We start from the raw sequence: 22,615 nt of genomic DNA on the forward strand, positions 1-22,615 counted from the left end.
CACTCGGACCCGCCTAGTGGTTTATTTAAACAAACGACATTAAGTAGCTAAAGCAAACCCCTTCTCCCACAAAGAAAAGAAAGCTAAGTGCGTCTGCCTTGGCTCTGGGGAATTCTTTGGCAGGTTGGGATGCAGGGGGAAGCCACTGCACTGCGTTCCCAAGCACTTCTTCGAGAGGGGCCGTGCAATAAAATTTGAATCTGCGACCCCGGGCCAGGAGTGGTGGCGGAACCGGCGGCGCGGCCGCAGCGCCCGGCTGCGAACGCGGGCACCGATTGGTTGCCGGGCCGCCCGGCCCATCGCGCCTGCGCAGTCCTCCTCTCGCACCGCCCAGTCGCCCATCTGCGGCCTCTAGAGTGATACGGCAGCGGCCGGCCAGCGGATAGCAGAGCGGGCAGACGGGTGGGCCTGGGCCGTTCTTTGCGAGGAGGAAGGAGTGGGCCACTCTCCCGGCCCCCAGAAGCTCCCCAGCCCCCCGCAGCCCGCCTAGGCCGGCGAAGGGGACGCTGAAGAGCCGCGACGCTCACCCCGGTGCCGCCGCCTTGGCTGCCATGATGGATCGGAAGTGAGCCTCAGGGCAACGGCTGCCGGCGCCGGCGCTTCGAGTCCCGGCTCCCCGGCCGCCACCGCCCGGAGAAGCGCAGTGCGGAGCGGCTGACTGCTGCCCCTCACTGCCCTTGCGACTCCAAGGCCTTCAGCCCCGGCGCGCTCCCTCCTAGACTGAGCGGCGAGGAGTGGCTCCCGGCCGCCGGCCCGGGCTGCGAGAAAGATGGCGGACCCGGCCGAGTGCAACATCAAAGTGATGTGTCGCTTCAGACCTCTCAACGAGTCTGAGGTGAACCGCGGCGACAAGTACGTCGCCAAGTTTCAGGGAGAAGACACGGTCGTGATCGCGGTGAGTGACCCTCTCCGGCACCCTTCTTCCCGCTTCTTCGGTCCAGGCGGTGTGGGAGTTTAGGGAAGTGGCAGGGTGCAGAATTGAAAGGGAGCGGCGGTGTCCCCAGCCCTTTCGGCGGAGTTTGCCAGTTGAGATAATCCAGGGGAAGGAGACTGCGCCGCGTCCCGGGCGTTCCTGGATCGCCCCCTCCCCAGTCATCGGCGCCGGGAGACGGGAGGCGCCCAGCCTCAGCCCGGGACACTCCCCCACCTGGGGCGTTGGAGGAACGTCCGGGGAGCAAGTTCAGTGCACGTTTGTCTGCGTATCGGTGTGTGCAGTTGCGGATGCTGTTGGTGTTTTGGACTAACCCTAAATTTACCGTTCAAAAATAGGTAATGCCAATACAAAGTTTAGCTGGGGCATTGAGCTCTGAGACAAGCGGTAGTATACTTTAGTAAAGGTACTTAGTTTTATGGAAACACATAACCAGTCCTTGAACAGTATTGTTTCCCCCTGGGAGAAGGGAAAAGCACCAAACAGCTACAAATATTATCTACATCTCAGACGTTCACCACCTTTTGAGTGATGAGTGACTTTTTATGTTAACAATTACAAATGGCAAATCGAGGATTGTAGAAAGAAATAGTTGAGTTTGTTTTTTTAATCAGAATGATCAATTTTGTTTAACAGACCTAGCTGACTTTGGTTGGGTCAAATAAGTGCTCCAAAAGACAAATCCCACTGTTGCTGGGTTTTGTGGGATAACAGCCTGGGAGAAAGTATTAACTTTTTGTTTTTATATCAGACAGAAAGCAGTATAAAAACAAGCTTTTTGAAAAAGAAAAAGTGTTCGATTCATACATCTGCAATTAAGGTCTATCTTGAAGAAAATTGATCTTTAATAATCCCAACAATAATGAGATACTGTTTTTTTTGTAATGTAAAACATAACTAGAGTTGAGTGACTGTTGTCAGTGAGACCAGAATGTGAGGGTTTTTTGAGGTCTGATCTCTGGCATTGAAAATAGCACTCCGAGTTAAAGGAGATTAAAAATTAATTGTATAGCATACAAATCAGTGAACTGTGACTAAATTAGGTTGATCTTTGTTGGTATTGCTATGTAGTAGAAATTTCTACATTGTTATGGTATGAAATTTTAATGTGTTAATTTTTCCTCTAATGTCTTTTTTTTTTTTTTTTTTTTTTTTTTGAAAAAGAGTTTTGCTCTTGTTGCCCAAGCTGGAGTGCAGTGGCATGATTTCAGCTCACTGCAACCTCCGCCTCCTGGGCTCAAGCGATTCTCCTGCCTCAGCCTCCTGAGTAGCTGGGGTTACAGGCGTGCGACACCACGCCCAGCTAACTTTTTTTGTATTTTTAGTAGAAACAGCGTTCATCATGTTAGCCAGGCTGGTCTTGAACTCCCGACCTCAGATGACCTGCCCGCCTCAGCCTCCCAAAGTGCTGGCATTACAGGCGTGAACCACCGTGCCCGGCCTAATGCCGTTCTCTAATACTGTGTTTGGGCTATTTAATTTGGAAGTAGGGCAGAGGTCACAGGAGGTGGGACAAGGATGATTGAAAACACTGACATTGAAGACAGACTAAAGTTCTTTAGGGTTTCCATGTGAAACTTTCTCCAAAGTTCACCTCCAAAAAATGAATGTCTCAGCTCCTTGGTAGGCCTTTGGCAAACAAGTCATTAGGCCACTAACAACTGCCAACTATTACTGTGTAAAGACTGTCAAGCCGGTTCTTTGTTACAAGTCTACAAGAAAAACTCTTGTGTAAATGACATCATAGCCCAGCAGAGGAGGAGAAGTTAAGTGCAGTAATCTTTTTCCTTTAGGATGGTATATTTTACATGTAGTCAGGAGGCTTGCAAGAGTTGTCAAACTTGAGGCTACTAGTTGCTTAAGAGTTTTTGTGATTTATAGTACTCAGCTTCAGCAATGGTTGGCACATCAAACCTAGTTTTTCTTTTACACTTAAGAATGTCTTATTTCTTCAGATTTTGTGTTTACACAAATCTATAATTATCACTATGATTCTTTTTGTTGGAATGCTAAAATTTAGGATTCATAAAATGTATTAAGATTAGAATGTAACCTTTGATGAGGCCCAAATATGACATAAACTATGAAGAAAAAAACTAACATAAAATGAATAAAGGAAACATACATTTATTCTAGGTTTCCATTTGGAAAAAGTTGCTTTTAAGTTCTGTTTCAAAACTTCATTGCTCTATATGTGATATTAGGAATAATGGATAGGATGTTGGTTTGTGAATCAGTAATGAACAGTTAACCTTTAGATAAACTGATAAACATGTTAATTGTTTTTTGTTTGCTTGTTTTGTTTTTTCTTTTCAGACTGAGTTTTGCTTTTGTTGCCCAGGCTGTAGTTCAGTGGTGGGATCTTGGCTCACTGCAACCTCTGCCTCCCAGGTTCAAGTAATTCTCCTGCCGCAGCCTCTCTAGTAGCTGGGATTACAGGCATGCGCCACGACGCCCAGCTAATTTTTGTATTTTTAGTAGAGATGAGGTTTCACCATGTTGGCCAGGGTAGTCTCAAACTCCTGACGTCAGGTGATCCACCTGCCTTGGCCTCCCAGTGTGCTGGGATTACAAGCCTGGCCCGCATTACAACTGAATGACAGCCTTAAAAAAGGCAAGCTGTTTGGTTCATTGTTTTCAGGAACTAGTTTCATGAACATAGTAACAACATAAATTACTCTGAGGTCTCATTTTTTGTTCAGTTTTTAAAATGAATTGTTTCATTTTGTAAAAGGTATAAGAACAGCCAGAAGGAGCAGAATTAGAAAATATCTGGGTAAAATCTCGGTTTATTTTTTTCATTTTACTAGTTCCTTTTTTTTAAATGCATTTTACTAGTTCCTAATCCCGATTCCTAATGAACAGTCTAGGAGAGAATTGCTGCAATGCAGCATTTAAAACTAAATTTTTAAAAACATGATTTAAGAACATTTAGTACACAGTCTTCAATTTAGATTTTTAGTTTATGTTGTTAGAAGCATAATGATGTTAGAAGCATTGTCAGTGCTCATAGAGAAGTAATTTTTAAGGATTTTGATTTTCTTCAAACTTCAGTTTTTAATACTTTGTCCAGACTATTTTCCTGCTACTCATGTAATCAGTGATGACACCATGGCAGGCAAATCTTTTAATTTCATGGTGTTTCTCTGTATGTTGTGCAGCCCTTAATACAGAATTCATTTTTAATTAAGTGCTTGGTGAAGTGCTATAAAAAGTGAATGAAATGAATTATGAAGGTCTTTAAGTGATACAAATATAAGCTATTTGCTTTAAATTAGAGAACTTGTTACCCACAAAACAGAACAAGGGAAACAGTTCATGTCTTTGAAATGAGCTTGCTGAAAACAGCAGAAAAAAATCAACAGAAAAAATTTGGAGCTTGCTGAAAATGCCAGGAAAAATCAATAAAAAATTAACATCTATTTATGAATCATGAAAGTAGAAAGAGATTATTTGCATCCTTAAGTACCTTTACAAATCATTATTCCTTATATGGTACACTGTAAAGGCCTCGAGAACCAAAAACAAGCTATGGTAGTTCATAGAAATTAGAAGAGAATAAAACTAATTAGATAATCTTGCCCAGTTCCTTGCCTAAAGCAAAAGAAGATTCTCTCTTTTCAAGTGAGTAATTTGGTGTTTGAACCTTCTTGATTACATGAAGAGGGAAAAATTGAAAGAAATCAGAGGCAACCATCATCACATACCTTTACAGTTGTGGGATGTTAGCCCACAATAGCTTCTAACTAAGGAAAATCTAATGTAATACATTCCCAGGTGATCTGAAATGATCCGCTATTCAGAATTCCAGAGAAACACAAATCCCTGCCAGAAGGGTGTCCTTCATAACCAAATTTGGTGTTCAGCCTGGTCAGTGCAGACTCAGACAGGAGTCACTTCCCTTAAGAAATCTAAGGTATGATTGCAGTTCAGATCAACTTATGCCTTTTTATTTGTCCCCTTAAAATGTCAGTCAGATGTGAATACACCTTGCAATTTGGAGCTATTAGTAAAATTGAAGTCTGAAACTTTGAGGATCTTTGAAGATACATGGCATTAAAAGCTGCCTAATGTACATTTCGAGGCTAAGAGCCAGGTTTGAAAAGTATAGATGTCCTGATGAGTTTATCTTTGTTTAATTTATTTGAAAGATAGAGATATGCCTTAATTATAGACTATTAGAAATAATTTTTATGTTTCACAGTCTTGATTTTCATTCCAGGAAGCCATAGTTATAGTTATATTTATGGCTAGATCTTTAATTAAAACATTTGCCTTACTTAGTATTATAAAATCAAATTTGGTTTTGCAATCAAGATAAGACTATTTTGTCAACTTAATGCTAAACATTTGAGTTAATTTTTAACAATGATAACTTTTAGAAAGATAATCACTCAGCTTCAATTATTTTTATGTTTGTATGTTACCTTTTAATAGTTGCCATTTATATTAGTAAGGTTGTAGTGGGAGTTTGTATATTTGCTTTGAGTTGATACTAGAGTAAGCAGCTTCATAAAGTACTTTTGATGCCAGCTTGACTATTAAAGCTGTTTACTGTTAGGAAACTGTTTACATTATTTCTGGCATATTTCTTGGTAAATGGTTTAGGAGCACTATTTTCTGTTGATGTAAAAACGGAGGCCAGGCATGGTGGCTCACGCCTGTAATCCCAGCGCTTTGGGAGGCTGCCACACGTGGATTACTTGAGGTCAGGAGTTTGAGACCACACTGGCCAACATGGTGATACCCAGTCTCTACTAAAAATACAGAAATTAGCCAGGCGTAGTGGCGTGTGCCTGTGGTCCCAGCTACTCAGGAGACCAAGGCAGGAGAATCGCCTGAACCAAGGAAGCAGAGGTTGCAGTTAGCCGAGATAGCGCCACTACACTCCAGCCTGGGTGACAGAGCGAGACTGTCTACAAAAAAAAAAAATATATATATATATATATATATACAAACACACACACACACACACACACACGTGTGTATATATATATATATATTTTGGTAGTATGTATATATATGTACACCCACACATATTTTGGTAGTGTGTATATATATATATATATATAAACACACAGAGAGAGAGGACTTAAAGCTCAGTATTTCTAAAATTGTGTTACTCATCTACAATATCTGATATCTTTATAGTCACTAGATGAATATCTGCTGGATAAATGAGGAGGGATAATTACTTTCTTTTTGCATAAACTATTTGTGTGATTCATTTCTGGGTGGCGATTGTTATTTTGATTGTACTTAACATTTGTTTTCAGAATCGTTCACCATAAATCTATCTTGTGTCAGCAGTAAAATAAGAGATTTCTTTTAGCCACACCTGTAGAATTGAATGTTATTGTTTCAGTAGCATCTGAGAAAAGGATACATTCACATATGTCATAACTAAAGAATAATCAGACATTGATGCCTATTTTAAATCGATGCCAAAGTGAGGTCATCTTGTTATAACTGTCAGTAATCCTTTCAGCTTTAGAGGGAAAACCAACGCTAATAGTGGCTTAAATAAATAAGAGGTTATTTTTCTCACATAAAAAGCCTGGAGATAGGCCCTTACTTCAAGGTTCCTCACTCTGTTAATACATTTTCATCCTTAGCTGTTGCTTTTCATCATCCTATTTGTCATATTTGCAAGATGGATGCTGCAGCTCCAGGCATTCATTCCTGGAAGAAAAAAGGGCAGTTTCAGCTGAGATAGTCCTTTTTATCAGGATGACAACACCCTTCTCAGAGACCTCCCAGCAGACTATTTTATAATGTTAAGGGCTTTTTCTGGGGTCGCGATTGTTTTGTATTTTAAGACCCAGCTTCCTTTCTTTCCTTTAGAGGAAACTAGAGAGCAGGCAGATACTTGCAAATACCTAGAACCCCTTGCCTCTCTTATTTTCGGATCCTCACTCTTTCTCCTAGATTATTAAATTGTTCCTGCAAGCATTTAAACTTATTAATCTTTTTTTTAAAAAAATCTTTCTTATATAGCCAGATTTTCTGCTCCACTTCATTACCTCCTGTTCTTTTTCAAACCGTTCCATTCTGATCTTTGTCATTGAGTACTCTTTAGTTTGTTTTGACCTCACAGCTATGTTTGACATAATCACTTCCTCCTTGAAAATTATTTCTTTGACTTGCATGGACACTGATTTTTTTCATGCAGTACCACTGACTCCTTCTCAGCCTATATTAATGGTTTTCCAAGAGTGGTCCATGGAGTTCCCAATATTATTTCTGGGGTCCAGAAGGTCAAAGCTGTTTCCAGAATAAGATGTCTTTTTAACCGTTTTGATTATTTGCATTTGACCCTTGCTCCTTGTACTTCAACTTAACAACTTCCATTGGTTTCTGGATGTTACACTATCCTTTCTGCCTTAGGATCTTTAAGCATCCTCCCAATCCCTAGACTACTTTCCTACACGAGATTTTTTTCACCCATCATGACTAATGCTGAAGAAAGTAATGATGAGTTAGTTGCTGCTTATTCTTCAGTTCTTAACTATTCTTTAGGGTGTTTCCCTGATACTCTGCTTTCCCATAGACTTAGCTTCTCCTCTTATATGCTCTCATTGCACTTTCATGGCACTCAATTGCGTGAGTCAGAATTCTGGTCACTTAATTGTTTAATGTCTGCCCCACTGTTACTTATGCTCCACTAAGGCAGAGAAGGAATCTCTCTAGGTTATCATTCTAGCATGCCTACCTCACATTCTATTAAGTATGTGTTAAATGAAAGGATGGTTGAAAAGCTGTTGCAGGACATGCACGGTGGTTCACAGCTATAATCCTAGCACTTTGGGAGGCTGAGGCAGGAGGATCTCTTGAGCCTAGAAGTTCAAGACCAGCCTGGGCAACATAGCATGGTGGCACATGCCTCTAGTCCCAGCTGCTCAGGAGGCTAAGGAGGATTTCAGCCTAGGGGGTTGAGGCTGTAGTAAGCAGTGATTGTTGCCACTGCAGTCCAGCCTGGGTGACAGAATGAGACCCTGTCTCAAAAGTAAATAAATAGGTATTTAAAAAAATAAATAATCACTTGGCAATATTTGACCGGCTGCTATAGTAGTGCCAATTATAATTATTGGTACTTGTAATTATAATTACTAGGCTCTGGGAATATAGAAACGACTAAAGACCATTCTTGTTTTTCTGGAGTTATTCTAATGGGTTTGCACATGGTGATCCCTAAGATCCCTTCCACTTCAAAAATTATGCATACTAGGTGTACTATTTTGAAGAGTAAATATACTATGTGATGGCATCTGTAAAGAAACTTCAAAGTATTCATTTACCTTTAATTTCTATAGTTGAAACATTTTTTTGTTTTTCAGTCCAAGCCTTATGCATTTGATCGGGTGTTCCAGTCAAGCACATCTCAAGAGCAAGTGTATAATGACTGTGCAAAGAAGATTGTTAAAGGTAAATGTACCTAACCTGCCGAGTTGTCTCAGCAATAACCAAAGTTTTGTTTGTGATCTTTTCTACTTACTCAACTTTCTCTTTTTCATTTTAATGCCCTTCTAAGTTGGTTGCAGAAAAAAACTTGTTTAAATAATAAAAAGATCAAATACAATTAATAAATATTCTGCTGCTCAAATTCCATGATCTAATTACAGACAGTACCTAATTAAGGGTATTATGAAAACTTTGTTACATACTTATTCTTAAGAGATGCATTTCTTTTTTTTTGAGACGAATCTCCCTTTGTTGCCCAGGCCGGTGCAGTGATCTCGGCTCATTGCAACCTCTGCCACCTGGGTTCAAGCAATTCTCCTACCTTAGCTTCCTGAGTAGCTGGGGTTACAGGTGCCCGCCACCATGCCTGGCTAATTTTTTTTTTTTTTGAGACAGAGTCTCACTCTATCGCCAGGTGCCAGGCTGGAGTGCAGTGGCACAATCTTGGCTCACTGCAATCTCCACCTCCTGGGTTTAAGCAATTCTCCTGCCTCAACCTCCCGGATATCTGGGACTACAGGCTTGTGCCACCATGCCCAGCTAATTTTTGTATTTTTAGTAGGGACGGGTTTTCACCACGTTGGCCAGGATGGTCTTGATCTCTTGACCTTGTGATTCACCTGCCTTGGCCTTCCAAAGTGCTGAGATTACAGGTGTGAGCCACCGCGCCCGGCTTAATTTTTGTATTTTCAGTAGAGACAGGGTTTCACCATCTCGGCCAGGCTGATCTTATAGTCCTGACCTCATGATCCACCCGCCTCAGCCTCCCAAAGTGCTGGGATTACAGGCGTGAGCCACCACACCTGGCCACTGAGAGATGCATTTCTGTGAGATACTCCCAGGAGAGTTTCCCAGGTGGCAGTTCTAGAAAGAGAACAGCATGAGAATGAAAACAAAATGGCAAGACACATTTCTAAAAAGTAATAGAAAATGGCAGTCTCTCTTTCTTCCATTCCATTGTTTTCCTTTCCCAAAGACTTATCTTGTAGTCAGCGAGAATTCCTTGAGGAATTTAACAAGGGTTGCCAAGGGTAAGAAAAGTATGTGCATTCCAGATAATAGTGTAACTTATACTGTAATATTTATAATTTTATATTTTCTAAAACCATTGAATTTTAAAGCTGAAAGAATGCTCATTGTTTATCTGGAGTTACTTCCAGTTACTATAGAAATCCATTTAATCAAAGGAATGGTTGACAGCTGTAGTTGTTAAAAAGTGCTTCTTAGATTGAGGCAAAATCTGTGTTGTGGGATTCACCACATTAGAGGAGTTGAGATTCAGTATAAAAGTGGACAGATTAGGATAGCATAGGAGCACAGACAGTTTGTCCTAGTAACAGGAGATCAAGTGGAGTTATAGAAGATTTATAGATGAGAGAGAGGGAAAGTGTGGATGTACTCATTATATCAATTCCATATTGTATGAAACAGGGAGCAAAGTCATCATGAAGGTGAGGAAGGAGGAAGAGGTTCTAGGAAAAGACATGAAATGCATGGATTCAGGAAGTGTGAGAGTATTTCTAGGCAGTATTAAGGGCACACTTGAGGTTAGCTGCCAAAAGAGTTGAATTTGCCCATTTGGAGTTTTGCCAGGTGAGTAAGAAAGAGGGAAGAGGAACAAAAGAGAATTGAGGATATAGTCAAAAGAGTGATTATAATGGTGGACCATGGGATCTAAGGTGTGTAAGTTACAGAAAGGAAGGATATGAGGGAAGCTGAAGGGCAGTGAAAGCTTTAAAAGCTTTAAAGGTGGTAACATTAGTGGGTTGTAGATCTCAGTGGGGTTAAAGGTTTGTTGGAATCAGGGTACTGGATGGAGTGATAGAAGGTGAATACAGTTAGTCCCTGACTTAGAACAACTTAAAAATCTTCAACTTTACGATGGTGCAAAAGCAATATACATTCAGTAGAAACAATATTTCTAGCACCTGTGCGACCATTCTGTTTTACACTGTCAGTACAGTATTCAGTAAATTCTGTGAACTATTTAACACTTAACTATAAAATAGGCTTAGTGTTAGATGGTTTTTGTGAACTGTAGGTCAACATATGTGTTCTCAGCACATTTAAAATAGGCTAGGCTATGCTGTGACACCACGACTTAGATGGTAAGTTACCTGTATTTGATGCATTTTCAGCTTAGGGTATTTTTAACTTAGAGCACATTTATCAGGAAGTAGTCCCATCATAAGTTGAGTAGTATCTGTACTTAAAATTGAGATTATGGAAGCAACGCAGTTAGTAATGAAAAGGTGAAGCTGTTGTCATGGAGTTGGTTTCTGAAGTAGTAAAGAAAGGATAAGTCCAGACTTGTGAATCATACCTGTAATTCCAGCACTTTGGGTGGTTGAGGCGGGAGGATTGCTTGAGGTCAGGAGTTTGAGACCAGCCTAGGTAACAGCGAGACCCCATCTCTTTTCTTAAAACAAAAATGAAGAAAGGGTAAGATCGCAGAAAATTTGGTCAGGGAGCTGAGAGGCCAGGGTATTTTAGTGGGATTGTCTGCTATGGACTTTGAAACCACAAATATTACAACAGTAATGGTATTGGTGAGAGAGGGCGAACTGGGTACTGAACTCTTCATAAAATGAAGGGGAATTAATACGTGTAATTCTGTAAATGACTGCAACAAAGAGGAACAGGCAGTGCCATCATGTTGTAAGCGTCACATGGTTTTCCAGAGGGATCTGTCATAAAACACAATTTTTTTACATTCTTTGATTCAGACATCTGTCTCATCAGTACAGTTTAATAGTATGTTAGCTTTTTAACTAACAGGAAGTTGCTGATTGATGAAGTCATGGGCAATTTGAATGTACTGGTCTTTTTTGTATCTGTTGCCACCAGCTTTAAACCCCATTACTTACTTGGACTTTGGAGGGCAAACCTTTAAAGTACAGATTCCATTTTGTTCATTTTAGCTCTTAATCGTGTTTTGAGTTTTATTTATTTTTATTTATTTATTTTTTAGTTCATGTCTTTTACTAACTCATATAGTTACTTGTCTTCTGGTTTGTTGAAGCAGTAAGTCAGACAACATTTGCCACAATGTCTGTCACAGTGGCTTGCTATAAATACTCTAGCACCGCAGTTATCAGAAGGGCACTCTCGACGAAGGTGACTAGTTTTGCCATTCTCACCCCCCTTTTAATATTTCAGGACAGCCAGCTTAACCTTCTTTCTCTTGTGTTTATTCTTCTTGGGAGTGGTGTAAAACTTCTTCCTTTTCTTAGTACCACTGTGAAGTCTCAACACAAGATGAAGAGTAGACTCCTTTTGAATGTTGTAGTCAGGCAAAGTACAACCATCTTCCAGTTGCTTGCCAGCAAAGATCAGTCTTTGCTGATCAGGAGGAATTCCTTCCTTATCCTGGATCTTGGCCTTTACATTTTCTTTTTCTTTTTTTTTTTTTTTTTTTTTTTTTTTTGAGACGGAGTTTCACTCTTGTTACCCAGGCTGGAGTGCAATGGCGCGATCTCGGCTCACCGCAACCTCCGCCTCCTGGGTTCAGGCAGTTCTCCTGCCTCAGCAGCAGGCACGTGCCACCATGCCCAGCTAATTTTTTGTATTTTTAGTAGAGACGGGGTTTCACCATGTTGACCAGGATGGTCTCAATCTCTTGACTTCGTGATCCACCCGCCTCGGCCTCCCAAAGTGCTGGGATTACAGGCTTAAGCCACCGCGCCCGGCCGGCCTTTACATTTTCTATCATATCTGAGGGTTCAGCCTCGAGGGTGATAGTCTTCCCTGTAAGGGTTTTCATGAAAATCTGCATTTTGGTGGTGGCTCCACTGCAGGTGGAGGATTGAAAAGCTGAGTTTTATTTTTATAATTATCTTACTGGGGATCTAGTAAATTGGTTGTTAGCATATTTGATAAGTCTATTAAAGTGTCAAAGACATTGAAGTTTGAAAAATATGATTCGAAATCATTTATAAAATGCTTAATGGGCCATGATCCCTAGCTTAATCTTCTAAAATGAGTAAGATTGTTGGCAGTTATTTAAATCACACTGTTGGGGTATTCAACCAACTTCAGACCCTCTTACCTATACAGTTGGCTAGTCCTTAGTTTGTCAACATAATCAAAAGAAAATGATGAAAAACTTGAATCCTTCTATCAAGCAGTGGTGCATGACTCTGGTATTTGCCCAGAGTACCAGTTGAATAACCAAATCTAAAAAGGAAATAAGGTTAGTTTAACCATAGTCTTTCCTTAATGAAGTTTTGGTATACTTATTTCCATAATTAATCTATCATTTTTCGCATTTTGAAATTGTATATAACATTTGTATCTTCTGTTATCTTTGTTCTCTTTGGCTTTTAAAACTAACCTACAATAGCTATGAGATTTTTATCCCATAAATCTCATAAGAATGAGGTATGTAACCCTCCTTAGTAACTAGAAACTTGGGTTCATGTGAAGCCGTTCTTTTGGTGTCATCCTATCCACATCAACCTTAAAGTCTCTCTCAAAAATGTTTATTCTGTTGTTCTGTTTTGAGGATCATATTTGTGGAAAGTGGTAATAAATAGAAGTAAAACCTCTGTTTTACTGATGACATTAAAACAGAGGTTTTATTTATTTTTATAAATAAATAAATGTCATCAGTTTTAATGTCATTAGTTAATATTTTATGATCTTTCCTAAGAAGTGCAGGTTCATTCATTCATTATTCTTTTTCTGAATATGACTTTAAAAGTTCTTTTTAGGGCCTTAGTTTTAATTTTGTTTAGGTTTTCTAAGAGTTACTTATTCTGGACTTTTACATTTTTCATGCTGTTCTAGTGAGTTCTCTTGTACATCCTTAGTTACCTAGTCTCTTAATAATAGGCCCATACTCAGAGTTTTTTGAAATCTATTGTCCTTTAAGTAGTATCTAACCTAAAAGAAAAAAAAAGATGAAGTCTGTTGTCCTGACCTCTAGGGTACATGCATTTATTCCTTTTGTTCTGTTTCATTACTATTTACAGTAATAGTTATAATAGTATTACTTACTACTGTTTACAGTAAGATGAAATCCTTTGCTTCCTGAAATTTCTTTTCTGAAAATTTTAGTCCTTCCTTCATCCTGTTATACTGTTTGGAACTGCGTTCAGGATAATAGTTCCCTTCTTTGTAATATGGTAAGAGTATAATCTTTGGAATCAGATGGACGTCGATTGAATTCTAGGCTCTGCCACTTTCTTGCTTTGTGACTTTTGGCAAGTTACTTAACCTTTCCAGGTGTCCATTTCTTCTGCAAAATAGGAACTAGGAGTTAAATACACAACAGGTATCAGCTGCCAATTGTGTCCTCTGTCTTCTTAGAGGGAATTATTAATTCAGTCAGTCATGGTTGTACTTGGGATAAACTCATAGTCTCAGCTATTTCTACTGTGCAAAATTAGACTTCCAGCAAGTGTTAGAATACAAGGTTTCTATCATTATCTGTTTGTTTTTCTATGCCACCTTTGTACTTTATCTCAGTATCACCTGGCCATGACTTTTTCCTTTTATCTTCACCCAAGTGAAGATACCATTTTGAATGAGACTGTATGTAGTAGCCAGTGGGACTTGTCCTGGACAAGGATATAAATGTGATAGTTACCAATAAATACATGTATTTAAGGAGAAAGGTGGCATGGGGGTAGGTGGTGGGTGTCTAGGGAGGTGTGAGGACAGGAAACCAATTAAATACATGGTAGGTTGTACTTGGGACAGTCATTGGTAAATAGATTGAATGGGAAGCCATGGTTAGAAATTGTTGGTAGGCAAAGATCAGCAGAGTGATGGGCCAGCTGGGATTTCTTTTGAGATAGGATTTGATGAGCAAGTTGCCAGTAATGACCTGAAAGCAGATAATACTCTGGGTCCCTGACAAGTTCATTGAGGTTGCATTGGCTCATAATTGTCTGGACAAGTTTATAATTTGATTATGTGTAGGGCCATTTCCCTATTTGTAGATTTCTTAGATACAATTGTTTCTTTTGAATAACGTTTATCCACTTGTTTTCGCTTTAATTCTGAATCTGAGTGATTTGTTTCTCCTGTGTTAAGTAGCTATTTATTCAGTGCCCACTATATGATAAGCATCTTACCAGGTCTCTGTAGATTTCCTATTTTTTCCACCATGGCTTCCTGACCTGAAGTCCCTGCCACTGTATTCACCTTTGGTTTTCCCAGATGTAGCCTGCCTTGTGTTTATTTTGGTTCCTGTGCTCCTTGAGCATATAGAACGGTGGTTAAGGGCAGGTCTCTGGAGCCAAAACTATTTGTATTTGCATCTCAGCTTCATCTTACTAGCTGTGGAGATACAGGAAAGTTATTTAACCTCTCTGCATTTTGGTTTTCTCATCTATAAAATGGGACTAATAATAATACAGTGCAGACGGGTTTGTGATGATTAAATACAATAATATATAAAAAACGGTTAGAGCCTGACTCACTGTAAGTTTTCAGATGTTAATAGTAACTTTATATGGTGACTTCTGATTCTCAGAGCTTTTCCTTAAGTAGTCATTTTATTGGGGAGGCTGAAGTTCAGAGAAATTAAGCGACTTTCCTAAAAAATGATGTGCTGTTAATCTCGCTAGCTAAATACGTTTTTTTCTATTGATAAAGTATGAAAGAAGTAATACTTGTTCAGCGTTGTCCACCTTTCTGTTTCTCATAGGAATGACAAAAGTATATTTTAAAATGGGAGAGAGGCTTTAGAAAGATGCTGTAGATTGGCGATGGTAATACATATTTAGCAAGCATTTGAGTTCCTCCAGATTGCCAGGCAACTGTGTTAGGAGTTAAACACAGTCCTGACCTTGAGGAGTTGACAGGCTGGTGAGTAAAGCAGACAAGTAAATTGACAGAATACTCAGTGGTAAGCCTTATGTATGATTAAATGCAGATATTGTAAGAACACGTAGGATGAGACTTTTACCCAGAGCTTGGGTTTAAGGAAGAGGTAAATGTGATTCATGAAATAATTTTGCTTCCTTTCTCAAAAACGAAAAGATTTTGAAGGAAAGTTTCAAATGTTTGGAGTCTCTTAAAATCTTCAGGGAAGTAGGTAATGATTTTTTTTTTCTTATTAATAAATCTTTCTTTAGGAAATCTGCTATCTAGTTAGTTATTATTTTCTTTTTAAAATAATCAATAAAAACAAGGATTGGCTTGCTTACTGGTTTGCTTTACACTGTTATGTGGTGTTTCCAACGGAGGCTTGTCTTTTTATTTTGGCTTCCTCTGAAATAGAATGTGATTTCATAGTACCTTTCTTGTTACCAAAAACAAACAACAAACAAAATCCTCAAAAGCTAGAAATCAAAAGATTGCCTTTTTCCACCCCTTTGACCTACTCAAAGAATATATTTTAATGTTAATGGCAGATCTTGGGGTTATCAAAGGCTAGAAAAAAACTAAAAAAACAATTTCATAGGAGGGTCAAGTGCAGGGGCTTACTTAGGCCTATATTCCTAGCACATTGTGAGGCTTGAGGCAGGAGAGTTGTTTGAGCCCAGGAGTTTGAGACCGGCCTGGGCAACATAGTAAGACCCTTTCTCTACAGATTTTTTTTTAGAATTAGCCAGGTGTGGTGGCATGTGCCTCTAGTCCTTGCTACTTGAAGCTGAGACAGGCAGCTTTCTACACCCAGGAGGTCGAGGCTGCAGTGACCAGTGAGCTATGATTGCGCCACTGCACTGAACAGAGGGGAGACCCTGTCTCAAAACATTTTTTTTTCAATAGGAACTTTTTGGTGATTGATATTGAGGTAGGACTGAGTGTTACACTTTGTGGGTAGGATAAAGAGGAAGGTAGGGGTTTGTGAGGTTTAGCTACTAATTAACCATCAATTAGTCCTATTTCTAAAATCTCATCTGCATGTAAATTGGCAGAGGATTTTTTTCTTTTTTGTCAAATAAAGCTTTGGAATGTGGATTTAGTGACATTTGGGATGTACACTGATAGACAAAATTCTTTATTATAAGCAATGGAATTTAAAATTTATTTCTTAATTGACCACAGAAAGCAGTCTGGGTCCAGAGAAAGTAATTGCTGAGATGGGTCATCACTAAGAAAATTACTATTGTTATTTATTTCCTTTAATACCTTTATAAATCCTTTATGTACTAAACTTTGATGGAGTCTTTCATATTAGCATGAAGAAAATCTGAATCTTTGTTGCCATTCTTTCCACAAATATTTTTTTTTTTTTTGAGGCAGAGTCTCACTCTGTCACCCAGGCTAAGGTGCAGTATCTCGATCTCAGCTCACTGCAACCTCATTTTCCTGGGTTCAGGCGATTTTTTTTGCCTCAGTCTCTCAAGTAGCTGAAATTGTAGACATGCACCACCGTATCCAGCTAATCTTTGTATTTTTAGTAGAGACAGAGTTTGGCCCATGTTGGCCTGGCTGGTCTCAAACTCCTGACATCAAGTGATCCACCCTGTTCCGCCTCCCAAAGTGCTGGGATTACAGGAGTAAGCTACCGCACCCAACCAATTAATATCCCACAAATATTTTATTATACTGAATTTAGTATGCATGGGTTAGGAAGAGGGGTGTGTATGTGTGTGTGTGTTTATCTTTTAGGCGTTTTTACCTCACTAAGAATAAACATCTGACATTTTCCTGTAACATTCTTTAATTACTTTTTAAAAAAAAAACCCTTTTTACTACCTATCATCTTTTTGTTTAAATAATTTCTTACTAATCTTGCTTAAGGGAAAAAATCCCCTGAATTATAAAATCTCATATTTTCTCATAGATGTACTTGAAGGATATAATGGAACAATATTTGCATATGGACAAACATCCTCTGGGAAGACACACACAATGGAGGTAACATTTTATAATCTGTACTTAGATGTAGTTTGCAATACATACAGCAGTCATTCATTATCTGTTATATTATTTTACGATGCATAAACATTTTAATTTACTCTTTATTGCCCTTTCTCCTGCAAATAATGAACATTTTAGACAAGAATTTTCTGTCACCCTGTATGGGAATTTTGAATGCTTATGTGCTGTTGATTCTATTTAGTATAAATAACCTTTTCCTGTTCTCCTTGGCCCCTCCTTCCTCAAATACCTTCGCTCTTTGATAACAATGTTGCCATAATATCAGTGCTGCTGTTAATGATAGATATGGACCTACTATAGCTTTACTTCTAGAAAACAACCTGTGGTCTTCTGCCACTGCTAAAGAGCATCTGTTTTTATCATTTATCTGAGTGTACTATATTAAGTAAATCACTGCTTATTTTAGTGTGATTCAGATTACTGATTTTCATAAAGTCATAGAGAACGACATCCTATTATTTGCATGAATTTGCCTTGAAGTAGAAGAAATAATGCAGAATTATATGGAAAAAAACTAAAATCTTTTTGATTATGTTCATTTTACAATGAACATTTTACAAGCATGGATAATCTAAATCTAATTAATTAAAGGGTTAAGATATGTTGGTAGCCTACGTGGTTGATGTACAGTACTATGTGTAATAGTTGAATTGGATTTTTAGGTATTTACAGAACCATTTCTACAGAAATGAACAATTATAGTTTCTGTCCTTTCTTGACTATAAGTTGTAGATTGAAACTCTTTGTTTTTAATAAATATTTTATAATTTGTTTAAGAAGTCTAGTTTTGTTTTTTGTTTAGGGTAAACTTCATGATCCAGAAGGCATGGGAATTATTCCAAGAATAGTGCAAGATATTTTTAATTATATTTACTCCATGGATGAAAATTTGGAATTTCATATTAAGGTAATTTTCTTGGGGAGCAACTGTATTTTACTTTACAGCAAGAATAATGTTGTTCTTAAAAAAAAAACAGTAAATGCTAGTTTATTTAAAGTAATTTTAAAACTTATTTTTATGGAAAGGCATAGTTGAAAGATCATTCAGGTTAGTAAACTTGGATTCTTGTTCATCTGCCGTTACATGAACAAGAATGTTAATTAACTTAAATGACTTAAGTCTTTGTTTAGCCTCCTCCAAAAAATAAAGGGGGTTGCTTTACTGTAGAACTCAAAGGTTTCTGCAACTCAAAACTATTCAGATTCATTTTAGATGAAGATATGTAATTTATGTCCAATTGGAAGACTCATAAATAAGCTAATTTAGCTAATTTATGTCTTCCAATTAGAATGTGAGCTAATAACTGTCCTAGTCTAAACAGTTTCTAGTACTCAGACCTCAAAATTAGTAAGTGAATAAGTTATTATATAATTTTAGTTGATTGATCTTTTTTAAAATTTGTTTGCCCTTTAGGTTTCATATTTTGAAATATATTTGGATAAGATAAGGGACCTATTAGATGGTAAGTTAAATTCTTGCTAGTTGATCAGTTTTAAATAACATCTGTTAATCCCTTTTTAATAGTAAATGTGAGACCATTTCTTTGTAACCTATATGAAATTGTCTTAAGTTATTGGAAATAGAGATTTAAATTTTTTTTCTTTTAAAGTTTTAGTTGAATACCTTTAAATAGAATAACTTGTTTAAAGCATGTTTATGGGTACTTTTTTTTTTTTTTTTGAGATGGAGTCTTGCTCTGTTGCCCAGGCTAGAGTGCAGTGGCGCAATCTCGGCTCACCACAACCTCCACCTCCCAGGTTCAAACAGTTCTCTTACCTCTGACTCCTGAGTATCTGGGACTACAGGCACACACCACCATGCCTGGCTGATTTTTGTATCTTTAGTACAGACAGGGTTTCACTGTGTCAGCCAGGCTGGTCTCAAACTCCTGACCTTGTGATCCGCCTGCCTTGGCCTCCCAAAGTGCTGGGATTATCAGCATGAGCCACTGCGCCCAGCCTATGGGTACTACTTAAGTAGTAATTAGAGCATTGGACTGGGAGTTACAGAACCTAAGCCCTGAGTTCTAGTCTTCCATCAGCTGTCAACTAAATACATTGTCCTTAGGCAAATCATTGAATCACTCACACTTAATGTTCTTGTTGATAAAATGTGGGTGGTATAGGTTGGAGTGGCCCTGAAATTCTATATTGTTGCACTGGTTTCTATTTATATCTCCTACTGTGTCTATAAGGTCTACTTTAGAGCAATGTTTTAACCTTTTTTTTTAAGAGTTGAGCTATTGCTGTTAGGCTGTTCAGGGAAGCCTATCAATTGAATTATTTCATATCTAATGTTAGAGTTTTAGGAGAATGTTGCTGACATTTATTTTTCTTTTTCAGTTTCAAAGACCAACCTTTCAGTTCATGAAGACAAAAACCGAGTTCCCTATGTAAAGGTATTTATAGTATAGTTGTCTGTAAAGTCCCTGTAACATATTTTTAAAGGGTATTAACATATTTTAAAAAATTATTTCACAGGGGTGCACAGAACGTTTTGTATGTAGTCCAGATGAAGTTATGGATACCATAGATGAAGGAAAATCCAACAGACACGTAGCAGTTACAAGTAAGTAGAAAATAACACCAGTTAGAGTTTAAAACCAGCTTAAAATATCCTTATCCAGGTGATTCATTGTGAGATTGCTTTAAGGAAATTGTTAACAAGGGGGAATCATGTTTATTTATATTTGTTTGTGTAATTTCATTGCAGATATGAATGAACATAGCTCTAGGAGTCACAGTATATTTCTTATTAATGTAAAACAAGAGAACACACAAACGGAACAAAAGCTGAGTGGAAAACTTTATCTGGTTGATTTAGCTGGTAGTGAAAAGGTAAAGTCTTCATGTATTTTGATAAATAAGCATTTTCATAAACTTTAGTTTGAATTGGGAGTTATGCAGGATTCATTGTTGCATCTTGAAAACTTACCAAATTGGATTTGATAACCTGAGATTTATAACTGCTGATGCAATTGCTTCATGATGATATCAACTGAAAAATCAGTTCCAAGTTACTGTTTGATCGTAGTCTAGTTCAACCCACAAGTGCTCCCTGTGACTTAAGATGTATTCATATTGTGAACTTGTTTGGCATATGTTGTTATAGACTTTATTAGGTGTCCTTTTTCTAATTTTTGATACGTACTTTATTCATACTGGCAGTGGGGTCCCTATTAAATCTGGTAACTATCTATTAGTCTTTTCTGGTTTGGTTGGACTCATTTCTTTCCTTTGGATGATTGTTTCATTATTACAGTTCTATACAGTCTGATTCTAGTCTATGTCAAAATAAGTTTGAATGTTATAATAGGGACCTCTGTGACCATTTCTGCTGTTGTGCTGATTTTGTTTCTTGTGCTTAGAATGATCTTTCAAAGATTATCTAATCTTGAGAATTCTCATAGCTTCTTCAGCCAAAGTTGCTAATTTATTGTTCTAACCTACCTTTAACATAGATATTTAAATATTTTATTTTATTTTATTTTTTTAAAGAAGTAGCTTTGCTTATATAATGTGTTTAAACTCAGTCTCTGTTTTCTAACAGTTAACACATCAACATTATGCATTAACCAATTTTAGAAAATTCCTCTGGGCTGGGTGTGGTGGCTCACGCCTGTAATTCCAGCATTTTGGGAGGCCAAGGTGGGCGGAACACAAGGTCAGGAGTTCAAGACCAGCATGGCCAACATGATAAAACCCCATATCTACTAAAGATACAAAAAATTAGCTGGGCTTGGTGGTGGACACCTGTAATCCCAGCTGCTTGGGAGGCTGAGGCAGGAGAATTGCCTCAACCCAGGGAGGCAGAGGTTGCAGTGAGCTGAGATTGCACCGTTGCACTCCAGCCTGGGCAACAGCATGAGGCTCCATCTCAAAAAAAAAAAAAAAAAAAAAAAAAAAGAAGAAGGAGGTTCCTCTATTCTAATGTAGCAAAGGGCACTAACAAATTAATGAACAACGAATTTACTTTCAAATTGGTTATTTTCAAGAGTACCTATAAACTACAGATAAAATTTGATGTCACTCTAATCAAACTCTTAAAAGTAGTACTCAAGAACTGGTGATACCTAAGAGTAAATGCTTGGCAAATAAGATCATGAAGCTTTTCATATTCTTTTTTTCTTTTTTACTGGTTATTGATGACCTATGAACATTTTAAAAAATTTAAAGAAAATTTTCATAAACTTGTAATTTTGTTTCATTCTTTTGCAATCTTATGCATAGGTTAGTAAAACTGGAGCTGAAGGTGCTGTGCTGGATGAAGCTAAAAACATCAACAAGTCACTTTCTGCTCTTGGAAATGTCATTTCTGCTTTGGCTGAGGGTAGTGTGAGTATACATGTCTTCTATCTCCCTGTTACCTTATGGAGTATTATTTAAATATAGGTGTTGATGTGGGTATGAGTGTGTATGTGTGAGAGAGATTGATTCACTATGTTTGAATCAGTATGTGTAAGTTAGTTGTCTTTTGGGGGTTTATTTTACAATATTGTATATATATCCTAGTTTACATCTTAGTATCAAACAGTTAACCGAAATAATCTTGTAATTTATTTAAAGTATCATATTTATATAACATCTTTTTATACAGAAACCCACTGATCTGCTATGTTTTCTTTCTTTGTTTTTGTATGCAGACGTATGTTCCATATCGAGATAGTAAAATGACAAGGATCCTTCAAGATTCATTAGGTGGCAACTGTAGAACCACTATTGTAATATGCTGCTCTCCGTCATCATACAATGAGTCTGAAACAAAATCTACACTCCTATTTGGCCAAAGGTTTGTTGTTAAGAAAGTACAAAGCCTAAATGTAGATAGACATTTTGTTTACAAAATGTAGGAAAATGTCAGATAGCTATTATTCCAACCTGTACATACTGTTTTGTGCTAGTCACACTCATTTTGAATTGATGGCAGATAGTACAGTGTAGGTCTGTTTTTTAGACTGCTTGGTTTGAGTACACGTTAAAGTCAAATGAAATTTTAGTCAAATTTATGTGACAAGCTGTAATTTGGCATTAAAGAAAATAAGCATTTGAATCAAATGATGATGTCAAAGCCTGGCAAACATAATGCTGTGTTAAGCCTGTAGACATACATGACAGGTTAATATAATCTATATGAGATGATTAGGAAAAATCAATAATAATGATTCAATCTTTGACTTTCAACAGTAATTTTTTAATTCGGCCTTGCAAACAAATTGGAAAAATACAGGCCTTTGTCTTTTATTTTTAGTGGGTTGTTTTTTTTGGGGGGGGGGGGCTATTCACAGATTTTGGAGCAGACTCAAATTTGGGTTGTGAAGGGCCGGGCGTGGTGGATCAAGCCTGTAATCCCAGCACTTTGGGAGGCCGAGGCGGGTGGATCAC

General features: G+C 38.0%; 1 protein-coding gene and 1 pseudogene across 1 annotated transcript in view; one reads left to right on the top strand and one right to left on the bottom strand.

The window, feature by feature from the left end:
• The first annotated feature begins 319 nt into the window (after nt 1–319).
• KIF5B (kinesin family member 5B) overlaps nt 320–22,615 on the top strand; it is a 46,095-nt gene continuing 23,799 nt past the window's right edge. Inside the window, exons 1-10 of the mRNA XM_037740978.1 lie at nt 320–895; nt 8,269–8,356; nt 17,136–17,209; nt 18,036–18,140; nt 18,648–18,696; nt 19,577–19,632; nt 19,715–19,802; nt 19,947–20,071; nt 21,464–21,568; nt 21,877–22,053. Of these exons, the coding sequence (XP_037596906.1) occupies nt 770–895; nt 8,269–8,356; nt 17,136–17,209; nt 18,036–18,140; nt 18,648–18,696; nt 19,577–19,632; nt 19,715–19,802; nt 19,947–20,071; nt 21,464–21,568; nt 21,877–22,053 (993 nt within the window). The 5' untranslated portion in view covers nt 320–769. The remainder of the gene's footprint in view (nt 896–8,268; nt 8,357–17,135; nt 17,210–18,035; nt 18,141–18,647; nt 18,697–19,576; nt 19,633–19,714; nt 19,803–19,946; nt 20,072–21,463; nt 21,569–21,876; nt 22,054–22,615) is intronic.
• LOC108309205 lies at nt 9,091–12,615 on the bottom strand (annotated as a pseudogene).

The sequence above is a fragment of the Cebus imitator genome, unplaced genomic scaffold (genome assembly GCF_001604975.1).
Source record: "Cebus imitator isolate Cc_AM_T3 unplaced genomic scaffold, Cebus_imitator-1.0 Scaffold92, whole genome shotgun sequence".
Taxonomy (NCBI): Eukaryota; Metazoa; Chordata; class Mammalia; order Primates; family Cebidae; genus Cebus; species Cebus imitator.